The sequence below is a fragment of the Pistacia vera genome, unplaced genomic scaffold (genome assembly GCF_008641045.1).
Source record: "Pistacia vera cultivar Batoury unplaced genomic scaffold, PisVer_v2 Contig159, whole genome shotgun sequence".
NCBI lineage: Eukaryota > Viridiplantae > Streptophyta > Magnoliopsida > Sapindales > Anacardiaceae > Pistacia > Pistacia vera.
Window position 1 is genome coordinate 50830 of NW_022195674.1, and position 12975 is coordinate 63804.

The following is a 12975-nucleotide window of genomic DNA, read 5'->3' on the forward strand; positions in this document are numbered from 1 at the left end:
CATTTCAGCCGCCAAATTATCTCTAAATGCAATCCACACAGCACTAAGCTCATTGTGCCTGATCAATTCTCCATCGTCATCCTTTTGCCCTTCATCATTGACCTTTTCCTATAGCTCCGCTTCAACCAGGTCAATGGGCAACTCAGACTTTATGAAATTGTGCAAAAGATAGCATGCAATAATGATTCTACATTGAGTTTTGACAAGGTAGTAAGATGTGTCCTTCAATATTCCCCATCAAGCTTTCAGGATGCCGAAACATCGCTCAATACAATTTCTTGCTTGAGAGTGTTTCATGTTGAAAAATTCTTGCAGTGATGTCGATTTGTGACCTTGTCGCTATTCACTCAAATGATATATTTGTCCTCGATAAGGAGCCAACCTTCCCTGTTAGTGTATCCAGCATCATATAAATGGTATTGCCCTAAAATAAACAATTTCAAGTCAATAACAATTAATAAGGCACTATTATGGCAGACTCTAACATTAAAAATATAATTTATTTTGTTATATTACCTTGGGGGACCTTTAATCCATTTCTTCCAGTAATGGCATCCTTAAGAATTCTACCATCTGTAGCAAAACCTTCCCACCTAGGGAGGACATATATAAATTGCATGTTAGGTATGCACACACTAAGTACATTTGTTGCAATTTCATTTTTCCTTGACCGGTACCTAAGTATATCGTCAGCAGGCACGTGAACCTTTATGTATGTCCCATCTAAGGCTCCCAAACAATTCTAACACAGAATAAAAAAAATATTTTAGAGAAAACACTAAGTCTAATATTAATAAGCTACTGAACTACATGTGCATCCTAAACTGAGTGATTAGACTGTACCTTGAACCATTTTCACCGGTCATCCGTTAAGTTCTTAGGAATGGGCTCTGGTTTTTTAAACAGCAAGGTATGCAACCATAACACGACATTCAAGACTAAGTAAAAATTGCGGCTTACCGTCTTAATGGATTTACGCATTTGACATTTCATTACTCTGGTCTTTTGGTTATGGGCAAGGATGTGAAGAAAAGTCCCTATAAATTCTTCTATAGATGAATGACGAATTGATTTTAAGTTGCCATGCATAGTAAGTAAATTACATAATTTGTCAAATAGAGCCCTATTCAACCTACAACTCTCAAAACATAACTCGTCACTTTGGAAAAGCATAGTGTGAAAATTCAATGACCTAACCTTAAACCTAGACGCAGACTCACTAGCATATGATATACTAGCCCTACGTCTACCCTGTATATTAAGTACATTAGCCAACCTAAGAAGGACGAGCATGGTGTACATGGTTTCCAACATGTCCAAATGGAAGACTAAAAGGGCAACCAAGTGCATCTTCTGCCTGACTGTTAAACGAGCCATAGTTGTTTCACATAATTCATGTATCAAAACATAATAAAGTCAATCAAGCATGTACAAGTCCTTAAACCAATAACAAGCAATCGTATATGGAAGAAATCAAACTGAATTTCGATGAAAACAACATAAACATCATAATTTAATAATCTCACCACCAAACAAAAATTCACCTCAAACACTCATACAATTCTCAACGTCCCATACATCAAAATTTCTCATCATCACACAAACCAACATAAACATCACAAAAAATTCACATCAATCCCTCAAAACTATCTTCTTTAGCAATTCAATTGGTATAATCTTATTGTGTTTTCTTAAGCTTATTGTACTACAATTTTCGTTTTAGGACTAAATTAATTGTTTGTTGTTAATTATTATGTTGTGGACAATAAATATTTCAATCTGATTCTCATGCTCAATAGTATGTACATTTTCAGGTTTATCTTGATCGCAGGAATCCAATCAAATTTGATTTTTTCCAGTTTCTTAACTACGCATGCTTTACCTATTTTGATTAATTCTTAGGTTGTCCAATAAAAATGTTCCAATAACGATTTTAATATATTTTTATTATCTTTCTAACCAACGAATTCTGATTCTCATGCTGAAAAGTATTTCATACCTCACGGACCATAATATATTTGGACTATTTTTTGTTTTCGTTGTATAGTTTGTTGTCCCTTGGGCATGTCCAAGGTTTTTAGCGGCAGGGGAGCTTTGGTATTTGGTCTCTAGGTTGTAATTTTCCCATTCTTTTATACAATTACCTCATTTACCCAAAAATAAAAGTCAATACTCTTTCATTTGTTTTTGTAGAAATTGTGAGTAAGAAAAGACGATAAACCCACCCCAATTTTTTTTTATTATTTGTACTCCATCATTTCTCATAGCATTCAACTAAAGCGTAACTTGATTTGAAGGTTGATTATTTATGCGTTTGGTTATTTATGTTTATCAAATTCTTTGATTTGGTTTTGTTTACAAGTTTTGGAGGCGAGAAAGACTGTTGTACAGATGCATTCTCTTACCCAATAGCTTGTTCTTCTAATTTTACAGTTCTTTGATGAGGAAGGTTATAAAGAAAGTGCTCGCATGTATGTTAAACTTTCATCTCTAACTCATCCACTCATGTATTCATGTTTTACACCTTCAAATTCTTATGCTTATTTTGAAACTTAATCGTGACCATATGGTGCGCAGGTTCGCCCGTGAAAGTGGATATTACTATGACTTAAAGTTATTTAAGGACCTGGTACTTGATGGGAAGTGGGAAGAGGTTGAGAGGTATCTTTCTAGTTCCACAAAGGTTGATGACAATTGGTACTCAACCAAAGTCTATTTCCAAATTAGGATGTTAACACCCAAAACCCTAAACTTAATTAATAACAATAAAAACTTATTCAAAATTTAAAACATGGTCACAAGCACATGCCGAATACCCATAAATTTATACCAACTAAAAACATCATTTCCAATAATAACAATAATAATTTATTCAAGCTTGGAAACATGGCCACAATCACATGCTAAATACCCATAAATTTATACAAATTAACACCATCATCTCACCATACTAAACCCACCCCAACCATGCAGCCAAAAACCTACCTAGATGCCGCCTAAAACAGTCCAAACAAAAGCAATATCACCCAAAACACAAGCAACCAAGACATGCCAAAGCTCCAACCACAATGTTATTAAAATAATTACCGAATGCACACAAAATTCCAACAATAAATCAATTTAAGCATTTCAATTACCTTGACAAGTCAATCGACCATATACACATAGTATTTCAGCCATCATTACATGCACAGATTGACAAAAAATGCAACCATAAGCACATGAAATTCCAGCCACCATTACATGCATAAATTGACCAAAAATGCAACCATAAACACATGAAATTCCAGCCACCATTGCAGCTATAACACTAACCCAAAATGCAGTTCATACACACAATTTCAACCCTAAGACACATATAAAAGAACACACACAGCCAAACATAAAAAAGAAAAAACAAAGCAACCCTAACTACAACGTAACAAATCACGACATTAAACCAACAACCTACTGCCATTTCAAATTATTTTCATGTCATTTCAGCATCAAATCGGTTATTCCACGGCAATTTTACCCTCTCAAAAGCGAAACAAAGCAACCCTCTCAATTTAATAATCTTCCTACAGCATAAGGAGGCGAGGACCTTACCGAAAACTGCGACTGAAGTGTTTGTCGGGAGCAAACAAATGGCGACAAAGACCCAAGGTTGCTACGACGAAGATGGTGGACCAACGGTAGAGGCAAAATGGAGAAGTTAGGGTTTGAAATTGCAATCCAAACAAATAACACAATATACAATGGAAAGAGGGCAAATGACTTACTGGAAATGGCAATCGGAATAACAAACTGGCAAGCGAGATCGACAAGAAGAAGACTCCAATGGGGGCGAAGGAGGTTTAGTTCGCAAGGATATCGTTGATTTAGGGTTCTGATATTTTTACCCCTTTTATACTGTAGTTTTAATGAAATCCAAGGGCATATTGGTCACAATATGCAAATATGTGAGGATAATATGGGTACACCAATCTTTGTGGAATTTCTAAAAATAATGATAATAACTAGGGAAGTTTCGTCCACAAAATGAAAACACTGAGGACAAATACGTCTGTTTGTGCAAATTGACTAGTTTGTAATTATTAACAAACCAAAGGATATTTTTGTCTGCATTATCCACTGTTTAGGGGCAAGATTGGACAGAAATTATGATTACCGGAGAAATGTTTTAATAACAATCCCCCCCCCCCCCCCCCCTTCCCCCGGGTAATATTATTCCAAGCAATTTAGCCCCTTTTTGGCACTGTTTGTCATTTTTTTCCTGTAATTTTTTTCACAAAACAACCAAACACGGTTATTTACTCAATTAAACATATACTACCCCCGTTAAAACATTTTAACCCGATCCAAACGGCCCCCTTAATATAATAATGCAATTTCTCAATTTTAAATAAAGTTTTGAGAGGTCTCTTATTTATATATATTAATTAATAGCACTCCGAAAGATATAAGGTTTCTAAAAGCAATAATGTTTTGCTTACAACTGAGTTATATGAACAAAAAAAAATTGTACAAAATTTATGTAAAATGACTACTTTGTCCTTTGTTTTTTATCTGTTTGTATAACTCAGTTGTAAGTATGACATTGTTTTTCTAAAACCCTATTGATCACCAAGTTTGTTTCACTAATTCACGTGAAATAAAATAGAAATACGTACGTGAAGCAATTTCACCTCATCACTATCAACATCATGAAGCCATTCAATTAAAATTACTAATAAATGAATTACTTACGGATGATCTCGCCTTATCACCATCTATTACAGAACTAAATATTAGAATTTAGAATTAAAGAAAGCATCATTGCATGCCTATATGAGACGAAAAACTTACATAGGGCAGTCAGTGTATTAAAGGTGGGTTTCTAGAGGTATTGTTCGCTTTGGGACCATAGGCTAGGCTACTGAGAAGTCTATACAGTTTTATCCTAAAAAGACGTCTCTGGGTTTTTAAGGGTGTCATTTTGCTATATAAACGATCAAAACCCTTGTCTCTAGCCGACATGGGAGTTTGGCATCAACACTACCATACTATCAAAGTTTTCAGTCGAAGTCGCCATCCTTGGGCAGATCTTCGAGTAGCAATAAATTTTCCAGCCCTAACCTCCACTTTAAATTCATCTAAATATATATTAATTAATAGATAGATAATGTATTTTTGTACCATCATCGTTGCATCACTCAATCGTAGTTCTATACTTCCAACTTTAGTCAAGTTAAATCAGTTAGAACAACATTAATCCTTTGATTCATGGTGGATTGACTTTGCGTTGGTCAACTTTGAAATTTTTAATTAAAGAATTTGAAGTAATTATTTACAATACAATTAGTTCTTCCCTTTTCTTGTGATGAGAGAAGATTTTCCTCTCATTCGGCTACCAACCCATTGCAGTTTTTGTTTATATTATTATTAATCTCTTTTTATACTTTAACTTTAATCATATTGAAAAATTCCAAGCTCTCCTTTAGGTGACCGGCGTATTCGGACTAGTATGCACATATCTCAACTAATCTCTCGGCCCCTGAAGTTAACAATTAGATAAACTTCATATGGCCACTCTTATTTGTAATCGAGGGGAATCGAATTCAAGACTTTTTGAGTAAGACATCTCAGAGTCCTTATTATCCCATCCGACCACCCGGGGGTGGTTGTTTCAAGCTCTCTTTGCCTCTTTCGTATTCATAATTAATTATTAAAAGACGTATTTAAATTCCACTAACAAAATTCTCTTTAGCTGAACATTGTTGATTCTTTGTAAGCATAAAACACACCCAAGTGGACGACTTCTTGAATTCCCATGAACAATTCCAGAAATTAATAAGAGCTTCATTAAAAAAATGTTTAATTCTGTTGAAAAAAAAAAAAGGCTCAATTCGGCGGTTCTGCACTAGTCTCCTTGCCTCTCTCTTTCTCTACATAAGAACACCATTAATGCCACCATTCTGTCAACACCAACATCCATCGATTGATTCCTTCACTGTAAAACTATGGCATCGACTGTTGCTCATTGACTTGTTCTAATTGTAGCTTCAGCTTCAATGTTGACAGTTGCCATGGCTAATAGGGGCTGGTCCTATGGCTTCAACTACACTTTCTTTCCTCCCATTCCCAAGCATGGCTCCCATAACAATAATCTAAATCCTCCAAATAATATCACAGTGGGTGGCTCCGATAACTGGCACTTCGGCTTCAACTACAGCGTCTGGGCTTTCCAAAATTCTCCCTTCTACGTTAATGACACTCTAGGTCAGTTTATCTGTATACATTTTCTCATTAGGGTTTAAAGTTTACAGTTAACTGAAGTATTGAACTAAAAATGGTCGTGTTATTATTTTGAACTTACAGCTTTCAAGTATGATCCTCCAAGCGCAAAAGTTTTTCCACACAGCGTTTACTTGCTGCCAAATCTTTGGAGCTACCTGACATGCGACCTGTCGAAGGCCAAGATGATTGCAAACTCCACTCAAGGCGGCGGCGAGGGGTTCAAATTTGTTCTGAAGAAGTGGCAGCCTTACTACTTTGCCTGCGGCGAACGTGGTGGCCTCCATTGCAGAGATGGCAACATGAAGTTCATGGTTATGCCGCTGCTCCGCCGTTGGAATTACTAGCTAGTGATCGATCTTTACAATAATAACAACACGTAGAGGAATAAAAGGCATAATTAATTAGTTTGAAATTTTTTAATAAAGCTATGATAGTATGATTGTTGTTGTTGTTGTAAGATTAAGTCCGTTAAGTACACATTTTGTGTACTATTATGTTTGTTCCAAGCACAGATCTTCTAAAAAATGGTTCAAATTGAAAGTAAAAAAATACTACACTTACCGATTTTGCAGTCCAATTCCACATTTTGATTGATTTGGGTGCAACGTGGTTGGCATAGGGACTTTTCATGTCGCACTCCATGTTAGTCAGGATGGAGAGTCGGTCTGCAGAATCGTTAAGTGTTGTCTTGCTCTTGAGTATTAGGTTACTACACATACCGATTCTACAAATCGACTCCTCATCCCGACTAACATGGAGAGTCCTCACACCGACAACATCACACTCCATGTTAGTCGGAATGAAAAATCGATATGCAAAATCGGTAAGTATAATATTGGTTATTACAATGTTATCCCAGTCTTTGGTTATTTTATTTTTTATTTTTTATTAAGTTGTTCCAACTCCAAGGGCTCAACCGGCCAGTAACAACATTGGGCCTGTCTGGTAGTTTTTGCCCTGAAAATTAAAATTTGAAATGCATATAGAGTTTGTGTGTGAACTTGCAGATCACGTGTATGGCATGGTGTAGTCTCCCTCTCCCACCATAAATTCAAAATAACCCATAATATTATTATGGAAAATAATACAGTGACAGAAAGAAGCACACTGAACTCATACATCGAATAATGTCTAAACTTACCATTTTCTTAGGTATTTTAATATTACTTGATAATCTTAATTTTGTTATAATTTTACTTTTTACTATTAAATTTTTGAACAATAATGTCTCTGTTTTGAAAACAATTTACAAAAATATTCATAGACTATTTCATCCTTATATACAAAAATTTTAAGACATAAATACCTTTGAACTTGAAAACAATTACTCAAGACTAGTGGTCAGATTTGGCCACCACCATCGGCGGCCGACTGCCAACCACCACTGCCGGCTGTCGATTACAGAACAGTGCACCACTGACTATGCGCCGATCTAACAGTTTCTGGCCAGATCGATGGATATTAACACCTATTAGATGAGATTTCAACTTTATGTGCCAAACCATGTGACAATTAATTCAATTATATCACCTTGATTATATAACGATGAAATAAGTGAAAATAATTTTACCAAATAAATTATCATATCGGCTGAGATATTTTCTATACATAACATTATGTTATGAATCCCACATTAAAATAGGCATGGGGTTTAAGGGTTTATGCACCTTCCTTGATAAGTCGATTTTTCAAAGAGAATTTTATCTAAACTAGTGAAAGACCCCCGGTCCAGCCCAATTGTTCGAGTTGTTAGGGTGTTCCTATCACATTATTGAGTTAAAAAAAAAAAAGTTATGAATAATTTGATTGCAAGACTTTGGATCTTCTCAAAAGATGTGACAATGATTTATGAAGAAGGGTTCGTCTAGTGGGTGGAATTATAACTACTAGTATTTGGTTCTCAAATCTCAAAGATGTTCAAAAGCAAAGTGGGGACGAAGGTCACTATTTATGAATTGGCAAAATCAATTAAAAATTGGACCCGATTTATAAAGGCTACATGCATCCTCCTTTACCATTTAATTCATCAAACTTAAATATGAATTATTTTATGAATCCTATTCCTACCCATAAAAGTCTACATGCATGCACCAATCAAACTATTCATATTTGAAAAATGATACAGTTATAGAAAAAAAAAAAAAAAATACACTGAATTCACGCACTGACAGACATGGCATTATCTTGATCGTACATTAATTATGAATTTTTTTTAAGAAAAACAGACGGTACCACATATGTTGGTATGTGAATTCGGTATATTTTTTCAGCAACTGTAACATTGCTCTTCATATTTTTGCGATATTTTCTCACATATTTTTCATGGAATTCTCATTTCGAGTAGGCTTTTTGCCTATCAATTATTTATTATTCCAAAAATATTTTCTCTTTGGGTTGCTTTACTAATTGTCATCATCCAATTTGAAATTCCATTTCCCATTTATTGAATTTTATGCTCCTTAAACGATATTCACATGTTATGTTAATTGAACTAGTCAAGATTTATGTTGTGTAAATTGAAATAAATCCAACCACATTTCTCATTCCACATCTAGTACCATTATCGTGTCGGTTAAATTATTGAATTCAATGACTATTTTTTTATTAGAAAAAAAAGATCGTGCGTGAAATAGTAGTCTTAATAATACTATCGTCCATTTATATAAAACCTTTTAGTTGAAAATTGACGAATGTGACCAAAGACGTATAAAGATATAATACATTATATCGAACAAATTCTAGAATCTGAGAATTCTAGAGTGTGTTTGGTTTATTATTTTGTATCAGATTTTAGGAATAATATTGGATAGTTGAATAAGGGAGTATTACGAGGTGAAATTTAAAAATTTATAAAAAAAACCCCTAGGTTTACTAATTTATTTAAGCACCTCAACGTATAAAATGACAAAAATACCCCCACCACCCGTAGTGCCAGATTCCTGCCACCACCGCTGGAATCTGACCGGAAAATTGCGTTACGACACAGACTGGTCGGATCTATGTCGTAACGCGTCGTTATGGCCTGCTGTGGCCGTCGACAGTCAGAAAAGGCCAAAACGACAGCTAAAGATATGGCCGTCGTTTTTTGTCAACGATGACCAAGATTTGGCCGTCGTTGACCATCAATGACGACCATTTCTTTGGCTGTCGTTGATGGCCAGATTGATGAACTACCAGCCACTGGCCGTCACGGTATAGGCCGTTGTACAGATTCTGACTACCATAGACAGTGGTTGCCGAAATCTGGCAAGTATGGGTTGATGGTGGTGTTTTTGTTAGTTTTTAAACTTTTTTGGGGGGGTATTTAATGAAATTAATAAACTTAAAGGGTCTAAAAGTAATTAAAAAAATATAGTAATATTTCTGGAATAATGTGCCAAACAATATTTGGAGAATAGGATTGGGAATATGGGTAGAAATATTGAACCAAACGCACCCCTAATTTTTGCTTTTTAATTAATTAAAAAAATTTGGGGCCTAATAGACAACATCCAAAATGTCTTTGGGAATTACCTTTATACATACTTTTGTTGAAGATTTGACACAATTATGAACAAAATTCTTTGAAAAAAGCAAGTATTTAAATATTAATATACATATTTTTATTCTAAAGGTACGTATTTTTATTCTAAAAGGTACATAACACTTGAATTTCTTGCATTTTTTATTTCGTAGAATTTGAGATTTTTGAATTATAAAAAGAGTAAACTGATTTTTTCCCACCTAAATAATGATTTAACAACACTTTGTCATACACAGACTTTTAAAATACTACCTTATTACCCAAGTTTATATTCTGTTTCTGATTCCAGCATTGTTGTAACCCCATAAAAACCTAATCTCGTCAACCCTCCAATCGCCGGTAATCAAGCGATTAGGGTTTGAACAACCACCTCTCCCAAGTCAAATTCTGATCAACCCCAACAACCAAAATCCAACATTTCACCACCAAAAAACTCATCAGCCTCCCTTCTTAAAAAATCTCAACAACTTAGATTGAGTTTGTATTTTGTTCGTCGTCAGAATATAAATTTGGATGGAAAAAAGTCGTTAACTCTTATAAAAAATATAATTAAAAAAAAAACGGTGTGGCATGACTCGTGCATCAATTATAATAATGAGGAGACTCATCATATCATACGTGGGGATGAAGCCTCTCATGACTTTAACAAAAAAATGCAAGAAATTCAAGTGGATTGGAACAGCTTTTACTTTTCCACAGCCTTCAATTCCCACCTTTATTCAATATTCATATATGCTTTCGTCCATTACCGCACAATCTGCATCACTGCTTTGAGGGAGAGCCGACATTTTCCCACCCATGTTTGGTGAAACAAACACTTTCTCACCCGTCAAGTTTCAAAATAACACTTTTTTACCATTCGTCAAGTTTTGTTAATATTTTTTTATTAATATTTGACTAAAAAGACAAAAATACCTTTAAATAGTTTATTATAAATTAAAATTTAGTTAAGTTGAAGTCTTTATTCGATTATTTATTAATTCAAGTGTAAAGATATATTTTTCCCTTTGCTTATTTAATTAATTAGAAATATTGATTTTCTATGTTAATTAGTAAAAATAAAAAATATTATAAATTTAATAGATTATTGAATAATAGTGATAGGATATTGATGACATTATAAATAAATAAATAAATATTTAGGTCGTTTAACTTTAAACAGTTTCATAATATTACTCCTAATTTTTTAGGTGAGGTTAACTATTTTTTCTTTTTTAACTTTTTGATATTTGACTTTTTGGCTAATTAAAAAAGAATAAAAAATTTATAAAGTCAAATATTTAAGGGTATTTTTGTTTTTTCAGTAAAATATTAACAGAAAACTTAAGAGAACCTAATGAAGGGTGGGAAAGTGTCATTTTGAAACTTTAAGGATGGGAAAGTGTTGTTTCGTCAAACCTTGGGTGGGAATATGACTCTCCCCCGCTTTGAATCTCATTCTTTCATCGGTTTTTTTTTTTTTTTTTTTTTTGGGGGGGGGGGGGGGGGGGCCTGTTTCCCACTCAATGTTTGCCATATGACACTTTTCTACCCAAAAGTTTCAAAATACTATTGTCCCAACCAAGTGTAATTCTGTTTATCCAAAATACTCTCACTTTCTCTACCGACGTTCGACAAGTTACTAGGAGGCAAGGTAAGAAAATTTTTGTAGAGTGGAGACTGGTGGATCGAAAGTGGTAATATATTGAATATTCGTCATCGGAATCAGCCGAAAATCAGCTAAGAACAGGAAACCCTAGTTTGTGGTGGCCAACAATTATGAGAAATCAGGTGTTGGAGTAAGAGGGTTTTGTAGAGAGGAAACGGAGGTTAAAATGGTAGTGAGGGAAAGAATTTTCGCCGTCATAATCGGCTTTGGGTAGTAATGAAATATTAACTTTGGGTAAGAAAGTTATATTTTGAAACTTTTTGAGTGGAAAGTATCGTTATGACAAACCTTGGGTGGGAAAAAAATGTTTACTTATTATTATTATTATTTTTTAATTCCATGATTAGTAAATTTTATAAACAGTTCAATAAATATCGTCTACTTTGACATTACAGGGCTAGTATAACCCTATTAATCATATTTAAACACTCAACTATCCTTGCACGGGAGCGATACGAGACTTCGTGTCACAACAGTAAAGAATTATAATCACTATTTTTGTTAACAAATGAGAGCACTTTTAATTTTATGATTATAGCCCAATAGTGAAAATATTAGTGGACAAAATGATGAAGCCATGGAAGTCAAATGTTTCCACATACAAATTTTAATAATTTTGATCACCATTAAAGGAACAAAATATTCAGGCCTGCAATTTGCAAAAGTGATGAATAATTAATTAATTTATTTTTATTTTTTTAATAATTAAAACAAATCAACCATAAATTTAACCATTTAATGAGTACAATATTTACTTAAAAATAGGGCAAGTGCAGAATATTGTCAAAGTTTCTTGATAGAGAGAAACATGGCGAATAAAGCAAGAATTTCTTGAGACACTAAACAGAAAGACCATTTAATGCTAATTTAAGGAACTTGTTTGACCAAATTATATTAATTAATAATAATTAAGGGGACCATACTAATTAAAAAACCCATCTCTTTTTTTTAATTAATTATAGCTCCTTTGTCAATTAAATATAATTGTCAAAAAATGATACTGTTCTCAGATAAATGGGTTTGGGTAGAACCAATTTCTAAAAGCTAATTCAAAGGAGAAGGGAGTTCAATCACATTGTTTATACCGAAAATTGTATCAACCAGAGGTACGTGATTGACAACGATAGAATCACGTATGATGAATGCGTAGTCCTAACAAATCAATGATAGGGGTAATATGATGATGAATGTGCAATAATAATCATAAACAACAAAGAATAAGAAATACTTTTAAAAGTGGTTCGACTGTTTATAATGTAAAACCTACGTCCACTATTATGTTATTGAGCGCATTAACGAGCTGAGTTATAAATAGTTATTCTAAGTTACAAAGAGTTCTCCCTCTTGAGTTTTCTCTTTTCTCTGTCTCTATCTTAGTTTCTCTCTCGGGATTTTCTTTCGGATCCCTAAAATATATTATAATTGGGTTTGTATAATACTCGTTATAAGATTAAATTGGAAATGACTCAAATAGGAAAATAACGAGATCTTTAGCTTTAATCATAAAGTCCATATCGTAAGATATCTCTTGGCCAAAAGAGAAATT

At 33.8% G+C, this 12975-nt stretch overlaps 1 protein-coding gene across 1 annotated transcript; it reads left to right on the forward strand.

Annotated features, from left to right (window-relative positions):
- Positions 1-6005: 6005 nt before the first annotated feature.
- LOC116125013 lies at positions 6006-6602 on the forward strand (the record flags this gene model as incomplete). The annotated part of the gene is made up of 2 exons (XM_031410747.1): positions 6006-6240; positions 6340-6602. Coding segments are annotated over 2 exons (498 nt in total), but the record flags the coding sequence as incomplete, so codon positions are not given.
- Between the last annotated feature and the right edge of the window lie 6373 nt (positions 6603-12975).